The sequence below is a fragment of the Acipenser ruthenus genome, chromosome 9 (genome assembly GCF_902713425.1).
Source record: "Acipenser ruthenus chromosome 9, fAciRut3.2 maternal haplotype, whole genome shotgun sequence".
In the NCBI taxonomy this organism is placed as follows: domain Eukaryota; kingdom Metazoa; phylum Chordata; class Actinopteri; order Acipenseriformes; family Acipenseridae; genus Acipenser; species Acipenser ruthenus.
In genome coordinates, this window is record NC_081197.1 from 319,355 (window position 1) to 345,704 (window position 26,350).

At 41.1% G+C, this 26,350-nt stretch overlaps 1 protein-coding gene across 1 annotated transcript in view; it reads right to left on the bottom strand.

Annotated features, from left to right (window-relative positions):
• Window positions 1-26,350, bottom strand: part of LOC117972946 (SAM and SH3 domain-containing protein 1-like) — a 51,470-nt gene extending 25,120 nt beyond the window's left edge. Inside the window, exons 1-9 of the mRNA XM_059030598.1 lie at window positions 26,197-26,350; window positions 24,556-24,696; window positions 22,520-22,566; window positions 20,667-20,707; window positions 20,365-20,454; window positions 19,984-20,096; window positions 18,208-18,276; window positions 17,768-17,897; window positions 15,026-15,405 (exon numbers count right to left, since the gene is read on the bottom strand). Coding sequence (XP_058886581.1) covers window positions 15,026-15,405; window positions 17,768-17,897; window positions 18,208-18,276; window positions 19,984-20,096; window positions 20,365-20,454; window positions 20,667-20,707; window positions 22,520-22,566; window positions 24,556-24,696; window positions 26,197-26,220 — 1,035 coding nt within the window. The 5' untranslated portion in view covers window positions 26,221-26,350. The remainder of the gene's footprint in view (window positions 1-15,025; window positions 15,406-17,767; window positions 17,898-18,207; window positions 18,277-19,983; window positions 20,097-20,364; window positions 20,455-20,666; window positions 20,708-22,519; window positions 22,567-24,555; window positions 24,697-26,196) is intronic.

Genomic DNA, 26,350 nt, shown 5'->3' on the forward strand with positions numbered 1-26,350 from the left:
GAGCTGTGCTGATTTCTACACTAGACCCATCACATTTACCTTGTAATCATTATAAGAACTGTGCTGATTTCTACACTAGACCTGTCACATTTACCTTGTAATCATTATAAGAGCTGTGCTGATTTCTACACTAGACCCATCACATTTACCTTGTAATCATTATAAGAGCTGTGCTGATTTCTACACTAGACCCGTCACATTTACCTTGTAATCATTGTAAGAGCTGTGCTGATTTCTACACTAGACCCGTCACATTTACCTTGTAATCATTATAAGAGCTGTGCTGATTTCTACACTAGACCCATCACATTTACCTTGTAATCATTATAAGAGCTGTGCTGATTTTTACACTAGACCCGTCACATTTACCTTGTAATCATTATAAGAGCTGTGCTGATTTCTTTGTAATGTGAGAATAAGCTAATCAACTCTCTGATGCAGTTTAATGAACCTCAAGCTTTATGTAATTAGTTCAAATGGGCTGTAAGAAAACTTAAGGATTAAGTTTAGGGTCTTTCTCAGACTAGCTCAGCTCAGCATGTTAAATATCAGACCCTTACTGAAAAAAAACACACTGAAATTTAAAGACAGCTTTTTGACAATTTCCTCTTGGGATATTGTTATGAAATATACAAATTAAATCCAACCCCATGTAATGAAAACACAAACACCAGTTACACAAAAAAAAAACAGTCTCTAAATCAGACATGACATAAAGGGCTCTTATCCACAAATCTTTAAAGACTGTTATAAAGAGATTTAACAGTGCTTTGAAAAATGAGAATAAACATCCAACCCTCTCTGAAACATCTGAAAAAGGGTTTTATGACCTGCAAACTGGATTTAACTCATATATATATATAAGATGAAATTAGGAAACACGCTGGAGCAGCGTGGATGAGGGACGCAGCAGACAGGCTTGTGTGGAAGAATCTTGGGGAGGCCTTCATCCAGCAGTGGATCGAAAAAGGATGATGATGATATATATATATATATATATATATATATATATCTATATATATATATATATATATATATATATATATATATATATATATATTCATATTCCAAAGGCTCAATACAAGGTCCAGTTGACACAATACACATGTGAGATCTCTTTATATGTTATTTAGTGTGGCCCCATTGGAAAGTGAATGTTTTAGCGCAACCATGTCAAATTCCCAATCATTGCTTGAATGCGGGTCCAGCCGGTTGCCATGCTTGTTACCTGGGTTTACTTCACTTCCCTGTAATGACATCATTGTGAGCGTTATCCGGTGATTCATGTGCCGTTGCTTAAGAATCTTCCCAAAGATTGACAGACTAACTGTGTGTGTGTGTCATCAGAGAGCTCAAGCAAGAGGGCTGTTTCATAACCGTGTAACGGTTGGCTATCTGGGGTGCCAGGCAAATGCATAATCTACCATATTTAATTGTCACCAAACCGCTACTAGGACATAGTAATTCACTTTTCCATATGTGACACCACTACACCCTATATATACCCAGGGAAACACTATGTAATTGAAATAAATAATTAACAAACAGGACAGAAAAAAGGTAAACAGCTAGGAGAAGAAGCATTGAGGAACCATGCAATCCTCAAGCATTTATTACACTCTACAAATATCAAGCAGGCCTCTTGGTTACTGACCGTAAACTAACAAAGAAATATACTAGTTAATTACATCAATTAACCAATCACACTATTAATTGGTTATACGAACACCAACAACAAATATATTGCACAGCATGGCTAAATATTGCACAACATTGTTAGATATTGCACAGCATTGTTAGATATTGCACAGCATTGTTAGATATTGCACAGCATTGTCAGATATTGCACAGCATTGTCAGATATTGCACAGCATTGTCAGATATTGCACAGCATTGTTAGATATTGCACAGCATGTAACTAAAATATATTACATAGCATTTTAATTAGTTAGCAATAATAGATTAGTTAATCATCAATTAAAAATCATAAGTAGCATTTAAATTTCAAAATTAAGTGATCCATTAATCATGATTTAAACCATCCATTATGCTGTATTGTTTAATTTGTCCTTAACTGACACTATTCTTAACTTGCAATAATCGATAAAACTAGAGTCAATGGCCCATTTATGCATGCAAATATAGAAATAATAAAACTATATAGCATAACTAGTAAGGTTGCAATGCAATACAGGAAAACAATTTACAATTATATAGTATATCATCCAACAAACAATATATTAACTAAATGGTGCACAAGAGTTCCAGCACGTTTCCAGAGAAGCAGGAGAAATGAAAGAAACAGAAATAAAGTGCATCGGTGTTTAGAACAAATCCCAGTAAATGTCCATTAGTTTAAGAGCAATAAAACTAGTAGTACGCTCTCCCCTTCCACCGCAATAAAGAATCAGCACGAAACAGCCAAGACAGTTCGATAAAAATGCAAATGTCCATATCAGGAAAACTATAAACAAAAGTTATTTTCTCAAACCCGATGTAGATTCGGCAGCAACACGTCTCCCCAGGTTCCACCCGCTCTCACCGCAATTCTGCAACACAGCTCACTCGAATAGTTCGTTATTTTTCTTTACTATTTTCTATAAAACATCCAACAGCTATACTTGCAAAAACAAACAAGACACAGCTACTTGTTGTCCTCAGTAGCGTGCCGCCATATTTTCAAAACTTTCATCTTTCTCTGTCTCTCTCTTGCTCAGCTCAACCATATCTCCCGCGACACTACAACACACTCTTTTTTTTCCCGTCCTGCAACAGTGCTAGCTTTATACCCCTGCCACGACAATCCCAATGTTACGTAATCATTTTGTTTACGTAAAACAAGTAATATATAGACAAGCACCGACACATTTACCTATCGTCACACTCCCCCCCCCATACAGAGCTGGAACGTGGAGGAACAGACTCTTCCATCTCTTTTTCTACAAATCCCAAAAACTCCTCATCATCACTATCTTCATTAAAAATCTTCATCACGTTCCGCTTCTCTTGCTCCTCTAGTTCAGCTACAGTAGGATAGCAAGGCTTGAGGTTGGAAATGTGAATAACTCTGGCATCCTCACCAGTCTCCTCCATAACTACCTGGAAGTTCACAGGTCCCACTTGTTTGATAATTCGGTATGGGCCCTTCCATCTTGGAGCAAACTTGGCAGTATAACTGGTAGCAGCTTTAGATTGGGGATGATTACGAACCCAAACTCGATCCTTGAGGTTAAAGCTAACGTCCCTGCGGTGTTTATTATAATTTCTTTTCTGTCGTGCTTGTGCTTTACTTACATTTTCTTGCACAGCAGCACGTAACTTACTTAACCTAGACAGTAACTCATAACTAGGCACGTCAGGCCTCACATTATGTTGGAAAGCTTTCTCCAGGGGTCCACCAAGGGTACGTCCCAAATTCACTTCAGCAGGAGTGTAACCAGTAGATTCTTGTACTGCTGAGTTGATAGCAAATCGAAATTCGCAAAGATATCGATCCCACTTCTTATGCTGATCCGACACATAAGACGCCATCATAGGTTTCAGGGTGCGATTCACACGCTCAGTTAAATTAGTCTGAGGATGGTAAGCAGTTGTCAATTTTTGCACCACTTGCCATTTCTCACATACCGCCTGCAGCACATGAGAAATAAACTGTGGTCCTCGATCAGAAAGAAGATAATCAGGGGTTCCCCACCGAGTGAAGATCTCTCTGATTAAAATTTGACCAATAACTTCTGCAGTGGCTCTTCTTAAAGGGAATAATTCTACCCACCTTGAATAATAATCCACAATCACAAGAAGTTGGGTATTTCCTTTTGAACTCCGTGGTAGGGGACCCATGAGATCGATCCCTAGCATCTCCCATGGACGACCAACAACAGTTTGTTGAATCTTTCCTGCCAACCGTCTAGTTTCTGGTTTTAAAGTTTGACAAACTGTACAATTACGTACATAAGTAACCACGTCCTTCCACATCTTCGGCCAGTAGGCAAGTTTCTGAATTCGTTTCAAGGTTTTAAAACGTCCAAAATGCCCACTGAGAGGGTTGTCATGGAAAGCTACAAGGACCTTGCTTCTTAAAGCTGCAGGAACATAAACCTGATAGTGATTTACTCCATTCGGGTTTTTCACTGTTCGGTAAACCTTATCCTCCACAATGGCAAATTTGTCAGATATATTAGAGCCAGCCTCTTGTTCAGAAAGAAGAGCAGTGTATATTCCTTTTATTTCAGGATCTACGCTCTGAGCTCTCCAGATATCTTCATCACTCAAAGGGAATGAATCCACACGCTCGTTTCCTTCCAAACTACGAGTCTGCATTCCCAACAGGGTATTTTCTTGTGCCTCAATGGGAGCACGAGACAAGGCATCAGGAGCGCAATTTAATTTTCCTTTGCGATATTCCACGGTAAAGTTAAATTCCTGTAACCGCAACACCCAGCGAATTAACCGAGAGTTCGGATTGCTGGTATTAAAAATCCATAATAAGGAAGAATGGTCAGTAACTACTGTGAAATATCTCCCCTCTAAATAATGTCTCCATCTTTCCAGGGCCCACACAACAGCCAAACCTTCTCGTTCCACTGTTGAATAATTCCGTTCTGAAACTGTCAAAGTACGACTGGCATAAGCCAGGACGACTTCCGAGTCTGGAGAAACACGCTGTACCAATATAGCACCAAGTCCATAGGCACTGGCATCAGTGTAGACAATGAAAGGTAACTTATTATCTGGATGCCCTAACACTGGTGAAGAAGTCAAGCAATCTTTTAATGCCTGAAAAGCAGTCTGACATTCAACAGTCCAACTGAACTTGGCGCCTTTCTTTTTTAGTGCATTCAATGGTTCTGCAATTTGAGAAAAATTAGCCACAAACCTGTGGTACCATCCAGCAAGTCCCAGAAATCTTTGAACGGCCTTTATATTAGTTGGTATTGGAAAATTCTGAATGGCATCAGTTTTAGCAGGGTCAGCACACACTCCTCTCCGAGTTACAATGTGACCCAGAAATTTAATTTGCTGTTTACAAAACTGGCATTTCTTTAAATTTAAAGTAAGTCCAGCAACTTCCAATTGATTTAAAACAGCCTGAATATCTTGAAGATGCTGTCCAACAGTTGCCGAGTAGATTATAACATCATCAAGATATACAAAACATATTTTCCCTCTTAAATCTCCCAAGACTCTTTCCATTAATCTTTGGAAGGTGGCAGGTGCATTTTTTAATCCAAAAGGCATAACTCTAAAATGATACAGTCCAAAAGGGGTCACAAAAGCCGTTTTGTCTTTACTGTCTGGATCCATTTCCACTTGCCAATAACCACTCTTTAAGTCCAGAGTTGTAAAGATTCCCGCTCCAGAAAGTGATTCCAAGATTTCCCCAATTGTTGGTAAAGGATAAGCATCATCAATGGTTCTGGCATTTAGTTTCCGATAATCCACGCAAAAACGTTGGGAACCGTCTTTCTTTGACACAAGGACAATAGGGGAAGCCCAAGCAGAACTAGATTCTTCAATTACACCCTTCTCCAACATATCCATGACATGCTCTTGAACCACTCTCTGCTTTGCAATAGACAAGCGATAAGGTCGTTGTTTAATAGCAGCTTCATTAGTTATGCAAATTTTATGTTTAACAAAGGATGTTTTACCAATTTTAACTTCACAGACTTTCGTGTTATTGCACAATAACTGGTGCAGTTGTTCAGCATCAGTTCCCAACAGGTCGGCATTTTGTATCACCTGGCTGATAACATCTTCAAGAGAAAGAGACTCGGTCTTTAGCGTCCCAGAAAAAATTCCCCCATAAGGTGAAATTGTAGTGTACAATGAGGTACAAACTCGTATTCCATCCCCAACTTCAGAGACAGGGAGCCAACTTGCTAGAGATCCCCCTCCTGGCTGGAAAGAGAACATCTGCTGCTTCTTATCATAGGGGAAGCTATATGTCTGACTTCTCACATCAATCACAAGTCCTGTAAGGGTAACAAAATCCAGTCCCAATACAAGAGCATAGGCCAATTGTGATTCAGACAAAACTAAAGTAGGTAAAGTCCATCTGAACCCATGCATTTGATATGCAAGGTTTACATAACCCAAAGGTAAGCTTTCTTCACCATTGGCTAAAAACAAAGTCACTTTATCTTGAGTCTGCAGCATGTCATGTGGCTGCTTAAGCTCTTTCCAAAGTTTTTCATTAATCAGGGTATACGTAGCTCCAGTATCCAAAATAGCTTTCCCAATCCATCCAGAGACAGTTACTGGTACAACCAATTGGCGCAAAGTAATTTTTTCAGGATGACCTTGTTCTATTTTCTTCTTCCAAGAAACAGATTTCCCTGCTACTTGTGAATCTTCAACCACAGCTGACAATGTGGTCTCCTTTCCAAAACTACCACTTTTTGATTTATGAAAAGCAGTAGTTTTATTCTGAAAATTCTGTGCAGTCTGATTCTTATACTGAGGACACTGACCTGGAGAATGACATCCATTGCATCTCCAACACAAATAACTGGATGGCTGGTTTGCTCTCACTGCTGCTTTATTATCCACTTTAGAGGAATTCATATTAGAACTCGTAGAAATAGCCATTTTCTTTTTCTCATATTCCTGTTGATTTTGTCTATCCTTTTCAAGTTGTCCCCCCAACCGTACCAGTTCTTCAACGCTCGTCACCCGTCCACGCAGTTGACTGACAAGCCATGGATTTGCATTTTTCAGGATCAGCTTCAGTACTTCAATCTCAGTTATACTGGGTTTCCATCTTTTGCACAAGGCCTGATAAGAAAAAGCAAAATCCCTTATATTTTCATTTTCTAATTGTACTTTAGTTCTAATTCTTTCCAGTAACTCATCTTCATAATCTTCAGAAAGAAATGCTGCTCGAAAACGCTCTTCAAACTCTTGCCAACTAACCACTTGTGTTCTGGTAATCTCCCACCAATCTCTCGCAGTTCCATGTAGGACACTTCGGAGAGTTGCAAGAATTTCTCCATCTGCCATAGGTCTTAGTGCCAAGTAATCTTTGCATTTCGCTAGATACAATAATGGATCGGAATCATCTTCCGGACATCCATAAGTAGGAAAAGTCAACTTAATTGGAAGATTTTTTTCTCTCTCTGTAATAGGTGATACAGCGTTACCAGACACCTCTGACAGAGTACTTGGAGTGGGGAGTGCAACGATCGGCAGAGACGGCTTAAAAGTTTCTAATTGTTTTTTCAAATCAACCTGACCCCGGTTAATATACTCAACCAAAAGATCCATTTTTCCCAACACTTCCTGTTTTAAAATCAACATCTCAGCCCCCATCTGAGCTTTTAACTGACTCAGCTCTGTTGCAACTTGATGCACAGATACCTGTAAAGTACTTGAAACAGTGCGATATTCCTCCTGCAACTCCCGCTGCAATTGCTCCATATTCCATTTTAATTCCTCTCTTATATTTCCTGTTTCTTTAACCTCTTCATTTTGTGACTGCACCCAATGCTCCTGAAGCACTTGAGTTTCTTTAATGGCATTTTTTATACCCTCCACAGCATGAATTAAAGTTACAAGCTCCACCTGACTAACACCTGTAACACCCATAGGCAAAGGTACTAAAGGTGGTGCATTCACTGAAATATCCAAATCACTATCAATTAAGGAGTCGCTATTATCTAGCCTAGAGAGAGATTCGCCCACTTTAACAGAATCAATTAACTTTTCTCCTCCAACTAGAGTCAGCTCCTTCTCCGACCATTTACCATATCCTGTTGCCATAATTACAATCAAATATAACCAATTACATATATATATATATTTTTTTTTTCTTTATTATTCAAAACGTCAGGTTCAAGGGTCCCATCTGGGGTGCCAAATTCTGTAACGGTTGGCTATCTGGGGTGCCAGGCAAATGCATAATCTACCATATTTAATTGTCACCAAACCGCTACTAGGACATAGTAATTCACTTTTCCATATGTGACACCACTACACCCTATATATACCCAGGGAAACACTATGTAATTGAAATAAATAATTAACAAACAGGACAGAAAAAAGGTAAACAGCTAGGAGAAGAAGCATTGAGGAACCATGCAATCCTCAAGCATTTATTACACTCTACAAATATCAAGCAGGCCTCTTGGTTACTGACCGTAAACTAACAAAGAAATATACTAGTTAATTACATCAATTAACCAATCACACTATTAATTGGTTATACGAACACCAACAACAAATATATTGCACAGCATGGCTAAATATTGCACAACATTGTTAGATATTGCACAGCATTGTTAGATATTGCACAGCATTGTTAGATATTGCACAGCATTGTCAGATATTGCACAGCATTGTCAGATATTGCACAGCATTGTCAGATATTGCACAGCATTGTTAGATATTGCACAGCATGTAACTAAAATATATTACATAGCATTTTAATTAGTTAGCAATAATAGATTAGTTAATCATCAATTAAAAATCATAAGTAGCATTTAAATTTCAAAATTAAGTGATCCATTAATCATGATTTAAACCATCCATTATGCTGTATTGTTTAATTTGTCCTTAACTGACACTATTCTTAACTTGCAATAATCGATAAAACTAGAGTCAATGGCCCATTTATGCATGCAAATATAGAAATAATAAAACTATATAGCATAACTAGTAAGGTTGCAATGCAATACAGGAAAACAATTTACAATTATATAGTATATCATCCAACAAACAATATATTAACTAAATGGTGCACAAGAGTTCCAGCACGTTTCCAGAGAAGCAGGAGAAATGAAAGAAACAGAAATAAAGTGCATCGGTGTTTAGAACAAATCCCAGTAAATGTCCATTAGTTTAAGAGCAATAAAACTAGTAGTACGCTCTCCCCTTCCACCGCAATAAAGAATCAGCACGAAACAGCCAAGACAGTTCGATAAAAATGCAAATGTCCATATCAGGAAAACTATAAACAAAAGTTATTTTCTCAAACCCGATGTAGATTCGGCAGCAACACGTCTCCCCAGGTTCCACCCGCTCTCACCGCAATTCTGCAACACAGCTCACTCGAATAGTTCGTTATTTTTCTTTACTATTTTCTATAAAACATCCAACAGCTATACTTGCAAAAACAAACAAGACACAGCTACTTGTTGTCCTCAGTAGCGTGCCGCCATATTTTCAAAACTTTCATCTTTCTCTGTCTCTCTCTTGCTCAGCTCAACCATATCTCCCGCGACACTACAACACACTCTTTTTTTTCCCGTCCTGCAACAGTGCTAGCTTTATACCCCTGCCACGACAATCCCAATGTTACGTAATCATTTTGTTTACGTAAAACAAGTAATATATAGACAAGCACCGACACATTTACCTATCGTCACAACCGTCTTCCATCAAGCTGTATTCAGAACAACACAGTTTAACAGCTTAACCTGCCAGACCCAAGCTGATCATATCAATGAAACAAGGGTGTGTGGAACCCTTCATGCATGACAGCCTCATATGAGGACAGAAAAAACAAAACTCTCTTCTACTCTATATTGACTCAGAAATGTGGGGAAGCTATAAAAAAGGCCAACAAGATGCTCGGATATATTGTGAAAAATGTTGAATTTAAATCAAGGGAAGTAATGTTAAAACTTTACAATGCATTAATAAGACCTCATCTAGAATATTGTGTTCAGTTCTGGTCACCTCGTTACAAAAGGATATTGCCGCTCTAGAAAGAGTGCAAAGAAGAGCGACCAGAATTATCCCGGGTTTAAAAGGCATGTCGTATGTAGACAGGCTAAAAAATTGAATCTATTCAGTCTTGAACAAAGAAGACTACGCGGTGATCTGATTCAAGCATTCAAAATCCTAAAAGGTATTGACAATGTCGACCCAAGGGACTTTTTTGACCTGAAAAAAGAAACAAGGACCAGGGGCTACAAATGGAGATTAGATAAAGGGGCATTCAGTACAAAAAGTAGGAGGCACATTTTTACACAGAGAATTGTGAGGGTCTGGAACCAACTCCCAAGTAATGTTGTTGAAGCTGACACCCTGGGATCCTTCAAGAAGCTGCTTGATGAGATTCTGGGATCAATAAGCTACTAACAACCAAACAAGCAAGTTGGGCCGAATGGCTTCCTCTCGTTTATAACCTTTCTTATGTTCTTATGTTCTACTTCTTATGTTCTTATATGGGGGCGTATGGAAGAGGCAAATGCATGACAGCCTCATATGAAGATGCTATTTCCGCATATAAAGCAATGGAAAAAACTGAAACCATGTTCAATTCAAATCTATATTTATTATTGTGACCAAAATGACTTGTTTCAGCTGTTTCTTTTTTTAAGACCCAGTTTTTACTGAACTCTGCCCCTCTCCTCTTTAGAAACAGCTGCTGAAAGAACCACTTCTTTGAAATTAGAGCAGTTTACTATTGAAAAATTGTGTCTGAGACATAAAATGTGATGAAAGGGCCACTCAGAACTGTGATGATGACACTGCGGTACAAAAGAAAAGGGGAACAGTGTTACCTTTCCCTTCTAGATCAGCTCTCTGTGCATATCTGGTGTCAGGGAGCCAGTAAATGAGGCTACAGGAAGAGGCTCTGCTTCCTCTTGTTGTTACATCACTCGCTGCTGACTCTGCATTGCTGCATCTGCACCAATCAGGAGCTTTCAAATGTAATTCTACAGCAAGGAGGGTTCCAGTATGTGACACCGCATCACACACTAAATAACACATCAATATCCACAAATACATTCAGTACATTATAACAGCATGCCTCTTACTAACTGATTAACAAATAACACATCCATATCCACATATACATTCAATACATTATAACAGCATGCCTCTTACTAACTGATTAACAAATAACACATCCATATCCACATATACATTCAGTACATTATAACAGCATGCCTCTTACTAACTGATTAACAAATATCACATCCATATCCACATATACATTCAATACATTATAACAGCATGCCTCTTACTAACTGATTAACAAATAACACATCCATATCCACATATACATTCAGTACATTATAACAGCATGCCTCTTACTAACTGATTAACAAATAACACATCCATATCCACATATACATTCAGTACATTATAACAGCATGCCTCTTACTAACTGATTAACAAATAACACATCCATATCCACATATACATTCAGTACATTATAACAGCATGCCTCTTACTAACTGATTAACAAATATCACATCCATATCCACATATACATTCAGTACATTATAACAGCATGCCTCTTACTAACTGATTAACAAATAACACATCCATATCCACATATACATTCAGTACATTATAACAGCATGCCTCTTACTAACTAATTAACAAATAACACATCCATATCCACATATACATTCAGTACATTATAACAGCATGCCTCTTACTAACTGATTAACAAATAACACATCCATATCCACATATACATTCAGTACATTATAACAGCATGCCTCTTACTAACTGATTAACAAATAACACATCCATATCCACATATACATTCAGTACATTATAACAGCATGCCTCTTACTAACTGATTAACACCACCACCTACCAACACCCCCTTTTACTGGGACAAAAACCTGCGCTGCTTCTTCACTTTAAGCAAATTCCAGATGAATGCAAATATTTGGAACTGCTCGACCAGCGTTGATGTCTAATTGAAAAGCCAGAATGAGCCTCAATAGGCCTCAATCTGCTCTGGAATTTGTCAGCTTCTTTAACCACATTCTGAGACATTTTCATGAAAATCAATTCCATTAAAAACGGAGGTCGGATGGGGCTGCAGCCTGGGGAAGCCTCAACACTTGTCTTTATGAATATCAATAGTTTTCATTAATTGAATACGCTGTGTGCCACGTACAGTAAACTTCACCACAGGTCATTCCCACAGCTCCTGATGCACACAATAAGGATGGATTCTGATAAATTCCACTGAAGCCTCATAAGACCTGAGCCCCATGATGCAATGAGAGATGCATGACGTAGCCATGCTAAACTCATTATGATTGATCTTCTCTCTGTGTTACAAGCATGCAGTAGCTATTTAAGATGAGCCCATAATGAAACGTACAGCAGTGTGTAAATGTATTAGAATACTCCACTGCTTCTGTCGTTTGGATTTGCTGTGCCTATGAAATCTTACCACTGGATCTGAAAATCTTGGGAAATTGTCAAAATAGGCAAATTAGTGATTGTCTAATTTAATTGATGACTTCAATAGGCCACGCATGCAATTCATTTACAATAGTATGAGAAAAAGAACACAAAGCCACACATGGTAAAACGCAGGAGACTTTTTAGAAGTTGTTTAAGATGCCTAATTAAAAGTACAAAGTGGTCTAACATTTTCACATGAGAGCCTATTGTTTCTATATCACAAAAAAATTAATTCTCACACCCTGAGGTTTTCATGCAGGGAGGTATATAAAGGATATCAATGGGTTTTCATGCAGGGAGGTAAATAAAGGATATCAATGGGTTTTCATGCAGGGAGGTATATAAAGGATATCAATGGGTTTTCATGCAGGGAGGTATATAAAGGATATCAATGGGTTTTCATGCAGGGAGGTATATAAAGGATATCAATGGGTTTTCATGCAGGGAGGTATATAAAGGATATCAATGGGTTTTCATGCAGGGAGGTATATAAAGGATATCAATGGGTTTTCATGCAGGGAGGTATATAAAGGATATCAATGGGTTTTCATGCAGGGAGGTATATAAAGGACAGGGTTAGAGATACAGTAACTACTATGTAAATACACAGTAACTAGAGACGCTTCGTGTAGAGTCTTCCCATATTATTACTGGTCCCCCTTTGGGGGTCTTTTTGTACAGCAGGTCTCTCATCAGCACCTGTTCTTCATTTATGTGGGATTCATAAAGGAGACAAAAAAAATGAAATCAATGTGTCCACATAATGGGATCCAACAAAAAAAGACAACGCTATAAAGACATTGTAATTGAATCCATCCGTGACTAAAGTTCCTCATGAGCGGAGTTCCTCTTCCATTCTGTAAACTTCTTCTGTGATTGATGTCCACTCAGCTTACGAGACCTGCTCTTTGTATTAATGATATCCTTCTTTACACTGTTTATGAACACCTCCACTTCACTGCATTACAGTGCTACTGAACTGAAGGCATTCCTCACTGAATACTGAACTGAAGGCATTCCTCACTGAAGGCATTCCTCACTGAATACTGAACTGAAGGCATTCCTCACTGAAGGCATTCCTCACTGAATACTGCATTACAGTGCTACTGAACTGAAGGCATTCCTCACTGAATACTGAACTGAAGGCATTCCTCACTGAATACTGAACTGAAGGCATTCCTCACTGAATACTGAACTGAAGGCATTCCTCCCTGAAGGCATTCCTCACTGAATACTGAACTGAAGGCATTCCTCACTGAATACTGAACTGAAGGCATTCCTCACTGAAGGCATTCCTCACTGAATACTGCATTAGCACACCCTGTTTATTTTTCCATGTTCAGTGTAATGATAGTTAGACTCCGTTTAGATGAATGTTTGTCTTTAGTAAATCATACCTTTCTTCACTTTGAATAAGTCTTGCTGATTCTCATCACACCTTTGTGAACCGCAGCACAGGTGTGAATACGGAAGTAGGGACTGTCTCTAAAAACTCCACTCAGAGGCTATCTTCACAAACTAATTCACGTTCAAATGTTGTTTCCTCTCCCTCAGAGTGACTTGCAGAAAAGACTTTGTTTTTTAATGGTGATCCCATCATAGTAAAAGGCAGAACCCCTTGAACTAACACTATTAGAATATAAAAAGAGCAGTATTGGAGCACTGGCTCATTTGCAGATTATGTGTGAATTTGTACACTGCTCTCCACATTACTACCACTGATCCATATGGGATTCTTTTAATTCAATAAGTGGTCATTCTTACTGTGTGGCGCCTCATCCTCCCTCTATATCTGCATTGTACTCTCTGTGCTGCCTATACCTATTTATTTCAAACACATCTCTGTTCCTGTTTGTAATTAGAATTTGCAGATGTTCCCTTAATCCTTTAGTCAGTGCTGCTGACTTTGTCACGACAAATGAGAACCTCAGAGCGTCAGACAAGACTCCTGCTGCACAGCAGTGTCACCCAGTCCAGGTTTTACTACCAGCTTGATTAGCCACAGTGTGTAGAGGTAACAAGCTCAGGCGTGTCTTATTAAACTCACAGTAAAACCAGGAATGGATCAAACTGCTGTGCAATGGCAATCTTATTTCCATCCCGTTTTACAGACCCAAATGCAGTACTGATCAACATCAGTGGACACATTAGGCCATATCTAAATATTGATAAATGCTAAATGTATGGAACACTAGAATAGAAATGCGAATTCTCTGTGATATTGCAGGTCTGTCTGTTAATCCTCTGGCATGGGGCTCTGGGTCAGGGATGACAATTGTAATAGAAAGATGCAGCACAGACACAGGGCTGCAGACACTAGACAAAATGATATTGCTTAATACAGCTATGTTTAATCAGGCTGCCTAAAATCACAATCCAGGATTATGCTTGCTAATCCATTTCAATACACTCTTTTCACTGGAAACCAAGCTGCTGTGTGGCTTGCATACCACCCCAGTAATGTGCTCTCTGTATGGACAGGATACTTTCATTCTCATCTTTAGGGTCCGCATTGAAAACACGGGGAGCCTGATGAGCTGATCCCGTCCGTGAGTCCCTCTGCCTGTCTCACACTGCATGGGGAACACGAGAACTGCCTTGATTTCACACCAGTCTTCACTAAACTGTCATCACACACTCCTCACCCTCCTACAGACACACATGCAAACCGACCCTCCCGTACACAACGTATTACTGGACGCTTTTCTAAATAATCCGAAGCAGCTAACAGCAGCGTTCATGTAAATGAATTTCTCTCCTGGCTTGAGGAATACTTGCCCCCAGTCCCCAGTTTGAGAACCACCAAGTAAAAAGGTTTGTGGATGTAAAGCTCATTCCTAAACAGTATCAAAGCCCTCACCTTCGAATCCCAGAGATCCACATCGGTGGCTGAGCGTGGAGCCCTCGGAAGGGCTGGATCGTGTGCACAGCACTCAGCCTGGTCCCAGTCCTTTGATCTGGGCAGGGTGAAGTCGTATCCGTACACCCGGTGCTCGGGGATGATCCTCTGGCACGTGTGGTAGCTGTGGTGCCAGGGCAGGGGGTACTCTATGGGATTGCTCCACCCCGGACGGTACGTCCTGTCCAGGGAGTTCCATGTGAACTCTGCACTCGGCTCGTTGCCCTGGCTCTGCCGCGGTGGAGGCTCTGCTTTGCTCTGCTTCTTCTCCTGGTTCTTCAGCAGCTTTATGCAGGATAAGACAGGACTGTCCTCCACAAAGACTGCATCCTGAACGCGTGCTGTTGAAACAGAAGAGCACAGAGAAAGCTAACAACTTAACTGAATTACAGCCCCTATCCACAAAGGCGTTTTAACAGCAAGTAGCTTCAAATATTCTTTACATTTGTTCTAGGTTCTAGGTTCTTGGTTATAGGTTCTGCGTTCTAGGTCTTGACAACTGTGAATATATTAGAAGAGATCAGCAGTCACAAAGTGGAAAAAACTTGTGTGTGTGTGTGTGTGCGTAAATGTGTGTGTTAGTGTATGTGTCTCAGTGTGCGTGTGTGTCTCAGTGTGTGTGCATCTCTCAGTGTGTGTGTGTGTAAATGTGTGTGTGTTAGTGTGTGTATCTCAGTGTGTGTGTATCTCAGTCTGTGTGTGTTAGAGTGTGTGTCAGTGTGTGCATGTGTGTTAGTGTGTGTGTTGGTGTGTGTGTTAGTGTGTGTGTCAGTGTGTGCATGTGTGTTAGTGTGTGTGTGTGCATGTGTGTTAGTGTGTGTGTTAGTGTGTGTGTCAGTGTGTGCATGTGTGTTAGTGTGTGTGTGTGTGTGTGTGTGTGTCTTCTATGAACTTTCCGTTTGTTAAAACCGCAAAAAAAAAGTGCTGCTGTTTTGGATTTTCAAAGAGATGCACACACAGGTCTCACTGTGGTTCTGTGGGCTGGAGCTCAGCCAATTACAGCTCTGAACTCACTCAGCTATTTAAATCACACGTGGGAGTCGATGAACCCATCTCAACAGCGGCACATCTAAATGAATGCTTCAATCGTTTAAATAAGGCCACAGTTATAAAGAATAAACATTTCTCTTGAGTGGATTTCTGTCTGTAAAAACGTGTAGAAAGCCGTGCAGGGGTGTGTTTTCATGATTTAGAAACGCTACCGCCCAGATCACACTGAAAAGACCCCATGATTGTCAAGACGACACCAGGAAACAAATGCATTAACCAGCTTACAAATCAATAAATATAATACATTCTCAGAATGATGATCCTAATAAACATTGATAGATTTGATCCAAACAGATAATCGAGTTCCGTATTCTTTATGCAGACAGGAAATCGTGGGCAGAGAAATGAACAGGCTTTGAAGAATTACATCAATATACCCTCACACAGTACACATCAATATATACACATCAATATACCCTCACACAGTACACATCAATATATACACATCAATACACCCTCACACAGTACACATCAATATATACACATCAATATACCCTCACACAGTACACATCAATATGCTAATTCTGTTTTGTAATGTAGTATATTTCTAGTGTAGCGGCTCTGTGTTTCTCTTGGTCTTGGTTAGAATTCTGAAGATCACGATGTAGTTTATTAGTACTGTAGTGTTATAGTAGAGTGTGCCCGGCAGACAGACAGACGGATGGAAGACTGATCTCTCAAATACAGCCTCCCCCCCACCCCGTGTTACTCACTGCTCGTCACAGCAGCGTTCCTGTCCTCCCCTCCCTGTGTTACTCTCTGCTCGTCACAGCAGCGTTCCTGTCCTCCCCTCCCCGTGTTACTCACTGCTCGTCACAGCAGTGTTCCTGTCCTCCCCTCCCCGTGTTACTCACTGCTCGTCACAGCAGCGTTCCTGTCCTCCCCTCCCCGTGTTACTCACTGCTCGTCACAGCAGCGTTCCTGTCCTCCCCTCCCTGTGTTACTCACTGCTCGTCACAGCAGCGTTCCTGTCCTCCCCTCCCCGTGTTACTCACTGCTCGTCACAGCAGCGTTCCTGTCCTCCCCTCCCCGTGTTACTCACTGCTCGTCACAGCAGCGTTCCTGTCCTCCCCTCCCCGTGTTACTCACTGCTCGTCACAGCAGCGTTCCTGTCCTCCCCTCCCCGTGTTACTCACTGCTCGTCACAGCAGCGTTCCTGTCCTCCCCTCCCCGTGTTACTCACTGCTCGTCACAGCAGCGTTCCTGTCCTCCCCTCCCCGTGTTACTCACTGCTCGTCACAGCAGCGTTCCTGTCCTCCCCTCCCCGTGTTACTCACTGCTCGTCACAGCAGCGTTCCTGTCCTCCCCTCCCCGTGTTACTCACTGCTCGTCATAGCAGCGTTCCTGTCCTCCCCTCCCCGTGTTACTCACTGCTCGTCACAGCAGCGTTCCTGTCCTCCCCTCCCCGTGTTACTCACTGCTCGTCACAGCAGTGTTCCTGTCCTCCCCTCCCCGTGTTACTCACTGCTCGTCACAGCAGTGTTCCTGTCCTCCCCACCCCGTGTTACTCACTGCTCGTCACAGCAGCGTTCCTGTCCTCCCCTCCCCGTGTTACTCACTGCTCGTCACAGCAGCGTTCCTGTCCTCCCCTCCCCGTGTTACTCACTGCCCGTCACAGCAGCGTTCCTGTCCTCCCCTCCCCGTGTTACTCACTGCTCGTCACAGCAGTGTTCTTGTCCTCCTCATCAGGGCTGCACAGACTGCTTCTCTTCACTCGGACCAGCTTCTGCAGCCTCTTCAATGTTCCCCTGGATTCAGTCTCTTCCTCATCCGCCACTGCAGCCTGAGCACGAGCAAAACAAAAGAATATTACACAAGAAGGACACTTATTAAAAGTGGAAATATAGATTTATATATACACCGGGATGTTTACTGCAAATGTGACATATATATATATATATATATATATATATATATATATATATGAACATAACTTAGATATTTTATTTAACATCATGTAATCAAAGAAACTACCAAATGATATCACAAAAGTCTACCGGTCAACGGAAATCCTGTGTTTTGCAACAATCTAATAGAAATAACCTGTTTGCCAAATCTGCTGTATTCCTAGTTGTTTAGGCTGATTTACTCACCATCTCGTGCTGCTGTTGTTTGCTGTCACTGTGGTCCCAGTTTGGAATCCAGGCATCATAGCTCAGAACCTGAAAAACAAAATGAACAGAAAACAAACTCTAAGACAAAGGAGGAGCAGCATGCTGTAGAGCAGGGCTGACCAGAACTGGCTGTTCCACTCCTGCTCTTTGAACTGACTCCACTCCTGATCTTTGAACTGGCTCCACTCCTGATCTTTTAACTGGCTCTTCCACTCCTGGTCTTTGAACTACCTCTTCCACTCCTGCTCTTTGAACTGGCTCTTCCACGCCTGCTCTTTGAACTGCCTCTTCCTCTCTTACTCTTTGGAACTGCCTCTTCTACCCCTGCTCTTTGAACTGCCTCTTCTACCCCTGCTCTTTGAACTGCCTCTTCCACTCCTGCTCTTTGAACTGCCTCTTCCACTCCTGCTCTTTGAACTGGCTCTTCCACGCCTGCTCTTTGAACTGGCTTTTCTACGCCTGCTCTTTGAACTGCCTCTTCCACTCCTGCTCTTTGAACTGGCTCTTCTACCCCTGGTCTTTGAACTGTCTCTTCCACTCCTGGTCTTTGAACTACCTCTTCCACTCCTGCTCTTTGAACTGGCTCTTCCACGCCTGCTCTTTGAACTGCCTCTTCCACTCCTGCTCTTTGAACTGCCTCTTCCACTCCTGCTCTTTGAACTGCCTCTTCCACTCCTGCTCTTTGAACTGCCTCTTCCACTCCTGCTCTTTGAACTGCCTCTTCTACCCCTGCTCTTTGAACTGCCTCTTCCACTCCTGCTCTTTGAACTGCCTCTTCCACTCCTGCTCTTTGAACTGCCTCTTCCACGCCTGCTCTTTTAACTGGCTCTTCCACGCCTGCTCTTTGAACTGGCTCTTCCACTCCTGCTCTTTGAACTGGCTCTTCCTCTCCTGCTCTTTGAACTGGCTCTTCATCTCCTGCTCTTTGAACTGCCTCTTCCACTCCTGCTCTTTGAACTGGCTCTTTCACGCCTGGTCTTTGAACTGCCTCTTCTACCCCTGCTCTTTGAACTGGCTCTTCCATGCCTGCTCTTTGAACTGCCTCTTCCACTCCTGCTCTTTGAACTGGCTCTTCCATGCCTGCTCTTTGAACTGCCTCTTCCACTCCTGCTCTTTGAACTGCCTCTTCCACTCCTGCTCTTTGAACTGCCTCTTCCACTCCTGCTCTTTGAACTGCCTCTTCCACTCCTGCTCTTTGAACTGCCTCTTCTACCCCTGCTCTTTGAACTGCCTCTTCCACTCCTGCTCTTTGAACTGCCTCTTCCACTCCTGCTCTTTGAACTGCCTCTTCCACGCCTGCTCTTTTAACTGGCTCTTCCACGCCTGCTCTTTGAACTGGCTCTTCCACTCCTGCTCTTTGAACGGGCTCTTCCACGCCTGCTCTTTGAACTGGCTCTTCCACTCCTGCTCTTTGAACTGGCTCTTCCTCTCCTGCTCTTTGAACTGGCTCTTCATCTCCTGCTCTTTGAACTGCCTCTTCCACTCCTGATGTTTGAACTGGCTCTTCCACTCCTGCTCTTTGAACTGCCTCTTCCACTCCTGCTCTTTGAACTGGCTCTTTCACGCCTGGTCTTTGAACTGCCTCTTCCACTCCTGCTCTTTGAACTGCCTCTTCCACTCCTGCTCTTTGAACTGCCTCTTCTACCCCTGCTCTTTGAACTGCCTCTTCCACTCCTGCTCTTTGAACTGCCTCTTCCACGCCTGCTCTTTTAACTGGCTCTTCCACGCCTGCTCTTTTAAATGGCTCTTCCACACCTGCTCTTTGAACTGCCTCTTCCACTGGCTCTCCTTCACGTTCTTGTCTTTCAACAGGGTCACCCTGTCTTCAGCATTCAAGAAATCAGCCAGAAAGTAATCTTCCACCAAGTCTAAAGTCAAGCAGAAGAAAACATCATTGGCTTTATTTAGTGTAATATACTGTGCAGCAGTTTGTATATACGAGTAGTATTGTACACGTGTGTGTATTCCTGCACTCATCAGTGTTGTAGTGAGTCATACAGCAGTAACAGCACTCTAACAGAGAGCTTCTCAGGAGGGCTGGTTAGATCGCTCTCTTCCCCTCTCCCCCCCCTCTCTCTCTCTCTCTCTCAAGTTGTATCCACACTGTGATTAGGCAGGTTTGAACTGCTCCTGTACCTTCATGAAGACAGTTCTTTCCACGGCTCGATAGACCATTCCCTTTCTTTGTGGAAGTCTTCCAGAGCAGAGTATTACACTCCGTGTTATCTAACGGAAGGAAGAAAAGCATTTACTGAAGGACATTTCGGTTTACAGGGAGGGGCTTTTAAGAGAACGTCAAATTAGCTTTCGTTTTTGTTTCTTTTTTTACAAGTGCCTTCATCTTGCTGTACTATCAAAATGTTAAATATGAGTATTATTTACAATACTATTATTATTATTATTATTATTATTATTATGAAATTGAAAAGCATACAGACCTAAAGATTCATTCTGAGACACAGATTTCTGGATCGGCGTTCTGAAACATAAGAAAAAGTTTCTTATGATTACGATGTATGCGTGTATTTTATTATTGTACCTTTTCAAACAACAAATCAATTACTATCCTACTGATAAACTATGCAGCCAAAGAAATGTGCGGTTTGTGGCCCACGAGCAGCGTGTGGACGTGGCTTCGATTTTACAGCGGTCAAAACTGCCAGCGCTTTTATTACAGAAAAGAAATATATATTTTAACGGGAAGATAAAAAGCATGACTTTACATCTATTCATTTAAAATGTTTTTGTATGAAACGTTGGTTTGCTTTGTTGAGTGGGGTCAAACAGCGAGTTTTCATTTACAGTTTATTCAAGGGACACTGTGAACGCAGACTCAGAGCTTCTGGATTGTATTGCATGTAAAAAATGATTGGGTGAGCAGGACTATCACCAGGATTTATAGGAGGGCTGTCAATGATCCAATGAACCATCAGAAAGGGGCTTTAAAAATAAACTTCCCATTCACAAGTCCTTCAGGTTGACTGCTTTGCTACATGATGCGGTTCCGTGACTCATTTTATATTCAATCGATGACGTCACTCATTCAGTCCTGGCATGCACTCGAGGGTATTGAAATGGTCTGCTGAGGGGGTTAAGTCAGGGGAGTGCGATTAACGTGTATTAAAACAATGCAGCTCCTAAAGAATTCACACATTAATTGCAAAACTTAACGCTGATTCATTCACAGCCCTAATTTATACATGTTTAGGGTCTAAAGCTGAGGGAACAAGAAGCCACTTTGTGGCTTGGAACTTGGTTTCAGGAGACTTGGGGTTTGATACAGCGAAGTTGCCTCTAACTAGGCTGTAGATACAGTTCAGTATTTCTTGTGGATGAAGATCTTGGGAAATAAGAAAACGTTATTCTTTTATAACATTTCTTACAATTTATTGTAAAAAAAATATTCTTAAGTGAGGGCTTTGAATTTAAAATTATGATGTCAGAAATGTTTAAACTAGGACTATGTCAGTCCTGTTCATTTCTACTTCAGCTGAGATCAGACCTGTTTAAACTGGACTCTGTCAGTCCTGTTCATTTCTACTGCAGCAGAGATCAAACCTCTTTAAACTGGACACTGTCAGTCCTGTTCATTTCTACTGCAGCTGAGATCAAACCTGTTTAAACTGGACTCTGTCAGTCCTGTTCATTTCTACTGCAGCTGAGATCAAACCTGTTTAAACTGGACTCTGTCAGTCCTGTTCATTTCTACTGCAGCTGAGATCAAACCTGTTTAAACTGGACTCTGTCAGTCCTGTTCATTTCTACTGCAGCTGAGATCAGACCTGTTTAAACTGGACTCTGTCAGTCCTGTTCATTTCTACTGCAGCTGAGATCAAACCTGTTTAAACTGGGACTTTATAGTACCACAGACACAGGGATGGAAATAAGACTCTGCTTACATAGCAGTCCGATCCATTCCTGGTTTTACTGGGAGTTTAATCAGACACACCTGAACTTGTAACCTGCACACGGGGACTAATCAAGCGCATATTAAAACCTATAATGGGTGAAAGTGCTATGCAGTAGGAGTCTAATTTCCATCCCTGGTACCTGACTCTTTATTGTATTTTTTCCATGACAGAGTGATATAAATAGAGAAGTGAGGGAAGCTGGCTTGAACTAGTGCTGCATACATTTCAAAGCCTTCTCTTCTGGTATGATGTGTGATGTGAGGTCAGTGTGCCTTAGCTCCCACTGCATACGGGTTACCTCATGCACTCGGCACTATGCATGCCAATATTCAAATACAAACAGCAAATTCAACAGCAAAACGAGCAGAAAATACACTTACTTTCTTTTCTTCTTTTTTAAACCCATACTGCAGGATTGAGAAAAATCCTAAAGAAATTAAAACAAACATACAAACATATCATTGAAGGTGTTCGACTGGGTTAGGGTTAGGGTTAGGGTTAGGTAATACTACAATAAAAACCACGTTGTTTTAAGGAAGATGTGCTAAATGCATAAACACTATGGGGCAAATATTCAAAGGTCTTGCGAATTTTCTCATCTTTCTCGCAACTGCTTGCGTTGCGAATGTTTTGCGTAAAATCAAAGTGAGTGAAATCCAAGAGTTGCGGAGAAACTGCAATTATCACAGCGCTGCAGAAACGAATAAATTAACAGGAATTAACACAGGAAATCCACCGCAACTCTCTCAAGGTATAGAACCAGCGCAACTTTTTGCAAAATGAAGACGCATTATTTGGGCTTGACGAGGCACAGCCCCGGCACCTTTTCAGTTATGAAAGTTAAAACTGTCATAAAATGTTTTGCTCTCAAATGCGTTTTCTTACAATTCTCAACACAGTTTTATAATTTCTGCAAGTTCTTGCGTGCGCTAAACAGAGACAGTCCACTGCCAGGGACATTTCATTACTTTACCATTGACGTCCTTAAAGATGACATTGGCTGCGAAAGAAGGACTCCGACTCTTGTCGTTTTTAATACACACATGAAATAAGCTTACTTGGATTTGAAAAACGTCTTGAACGATACAAGCAAATTCCTACACTACTTGGTTTGATTGAGTGAGTCGTACACAACAAACTTCAATATGAAAGTGGAACATTAATTTCAATAAACAACACGTTTTAACACATATTGTAGCCTACTTCACTAAAGTGAAAACTGGCTTCTGTTATTTTTAAATAACACTGCTACTACTGCTTAATAACAGGATCAACATTTTATTCAGGTTTAGTGTTGAATTTAAACGCGTTCATGCCTGCATGTACCCCTACCTCCACGCAGGTACATTGCCTGCTAACTTCCCTCTATTCAAAAAAAAATATATACAGCATATAAACATTAAGAACGGTCTTGTTCTCTCTCTCCTTTTTTCAAATAATATAATTTAATTAATAGAGAATAAAAAACAAACCAATCTAACAACTATCTAGCCTAAACAGAAATTGATGTATTTATTTATTTATTGCAATCTTCACAAACAAAACATAGAAATAGAATAATAGTGCATATACACGGAGCAAAAAAAGCGGACCGGCAAAATACATAGCTGTCGTCCGCCTGTCGTCCGCTGAGTACAGTTGCTATACTGTTGCTGCAGGTCTTCAACGTTTCTCACACATTTCTCTAGTCTAAATGACATTTAATCCAGTTTACTAGATGAATAAACCTCAGTATTGGCAACATGCATTCATAAATCACTTTAAGAGGTGTCACTGTGTGATGGAAGTGTTTTTGAGGCTGTTATTACTCTTGCCTGAGCTCTCAGTTTAAACACGAAGACACACACATTTAAAAAGGTGCACGTTCACCTCCCTAATCCATGCAAAACCACTTCCAAGAAGATCTGAACACAAGCCAGCACTCTGGTCTGCTCTCTGCAGCCTACACTTCCAATAGATCCAATTAGTAACAGGAACTAATTAGACCAAGAGGATCACCGTCAGCTGACATTATCCCAACAAGCTCACAGTGATGATGTGAAAATGAGACATTAACCCAATAAGCTCACAGTGATGATGTGAAAATGAGACATTAACCCAATAAGCTCACAGTGATGATGTTTAAATGGTTGATTTTGAATATATTTTCTGTTTTGCTTCTGATGAAGACCTAGAGTTTGAACATCGCTGTCTTTTTCTAAAGTTGAAACGATGAAATCCATTTCTGGACTTTGTCTGAGAGAGAGAGAGCGTGGTCACTATTTTATGAACGCCTGTATAACAGAACTTAGCAGCAGGAGAGGACATTTTGGAACCTATAGGTTGTATGTATTTGGAAAGCTGCTCCACTTTCTTTAGAAGCATTTGTAAACATGATTTCTGGGAACCCTGCAATGGTACAAAGTGACATACTGACCAATGAAATGGATCGCTCCGGCCCACCCCATGTGGGCATCTCGGGGTGTGCCGCTGGGCTGCTGGGTCTGCTGTGGACTGTGTAACCCTGGGCATCATGGGGCTCCTGGACTGGCTCGTAGAGACTATCCATTGAGCCCTCCTGGAGAAACAAGGATTACCAAGACCTGTAAACAGAGCTGCCCATAGCAGTGCACTGTTGTTTAAAAGTCAGTTTAGATTTATTAAATGCAGTTTGATGTTCCTGATGAAACTGTTTTAGACGGCTCTTTTGGATTCTTTAATAAGGCCTCTTAAGGACACTGAAATGTGGGTAACACTTTCCATGAAGTGTCTCTAATTACTGTGTGTTTACAGAGCAGTCACTGAGTAAATACCGGGGCACTTACACATCATTACAATGGGATTATGCACAGTTACAATGCCCTTATGGTGTCAATCTGTTTGCACAATAAATATATAAGTACACAATTGAATCAGAAAAGGATTAGGTTTAGAGTTAGGGTTGAGGTTGGGGTTGGGGTGGGGGTGGGGGTTAGGGGTAGGGTTAGGGTTGGGGTTACATTGTAACCATGCATAATAACATTGTAATTATGTGCAAGTACACATGCATTTATAAATAACTACTATGTAAATACACAGTCATTAGAGACACAATGTAGCGTGTTCCATACAGAAATGTGTTTGTTTATCATTTTATAACGTGGCTATAGTAACTGAATAGAACCCGTACATGCCTTTCAGAACAGAGCCTGCAGCAGTGTGCAATACTGAATATCCAGGGGGCTCAGCTTCTGTGCATAAACTGCTCTGATGCTGGCCAGCCCTAACCCCTATACACAAAATATTATGAAGGTTTGCAGCGTTCCAATCAGTGCACTAAGCCCTTTATGTGTGTCATTCATGGTCTGTGTTTGTATTTATCCTGACAAAGGAACCTCATAATATCCATGTACAGCCTATTGTCTATATTCTAAACAAACCCAAAATATAAAAGCGCACTGAGACTGTATGCTGATGGGTAAAGGTAACTGCTGTATCTATACCTGTCTGAAGAGCACATTGTAGGACTGCCTGTGAAATGAATGTGTCTAAATTATAACTGTGCAGAAAACATACCCGTGCCAGATATTCATTATCAATAACAATAACAATATAGCTGAGTTTCTGAATGCAATTATGAAAACACACAAAAATAACAAGTCACACTGCCATCTAGAACACATTGTGCACTGAGCATATCGTTCATGGGTATTTAGGTTAAACTGACAAAAAAACATTATCGAACTGCTCTACTTCTCAGTGTAAGAAATGACATGGATCCTCTTTAAAAGAACATGTGTTCACATTATCAAACTGCTCTGCTTCTCAGTGTAAGACATGACATGGATCCTCTTTAAAAGAACATGTGTTCACATGTTTTTGTTTAGCTTGTTCACTGTGTTCCCCCAGGGCCAGCACAGGTGCACCTCAGTAAGCAGGAGGTATATTTGACATTGTTGAACAAGCTGTTTGTTAGGATCTGCACTGTCCAGATAGAAATCGGTACTTCACAATACCAGCACAAAACTGAAGAGCATCCCGAGGAACTGGGAAAGCCAGCAGACAGTCCACACGACCAAAAATACAAGAAAAAACTTACCAGCGAGAAACAGAAGAGATTCATGTTGCCCAGACCGTCTCCTGAACCTGTAGACACTGGGATAGAGGAGGAATTCCAGAGAGAATGAAGCTGATTCCCTCCCACAGCTCTCCCAGTCCGGATTAACGGAAGACAAAATCCCTCCAGTAATCCG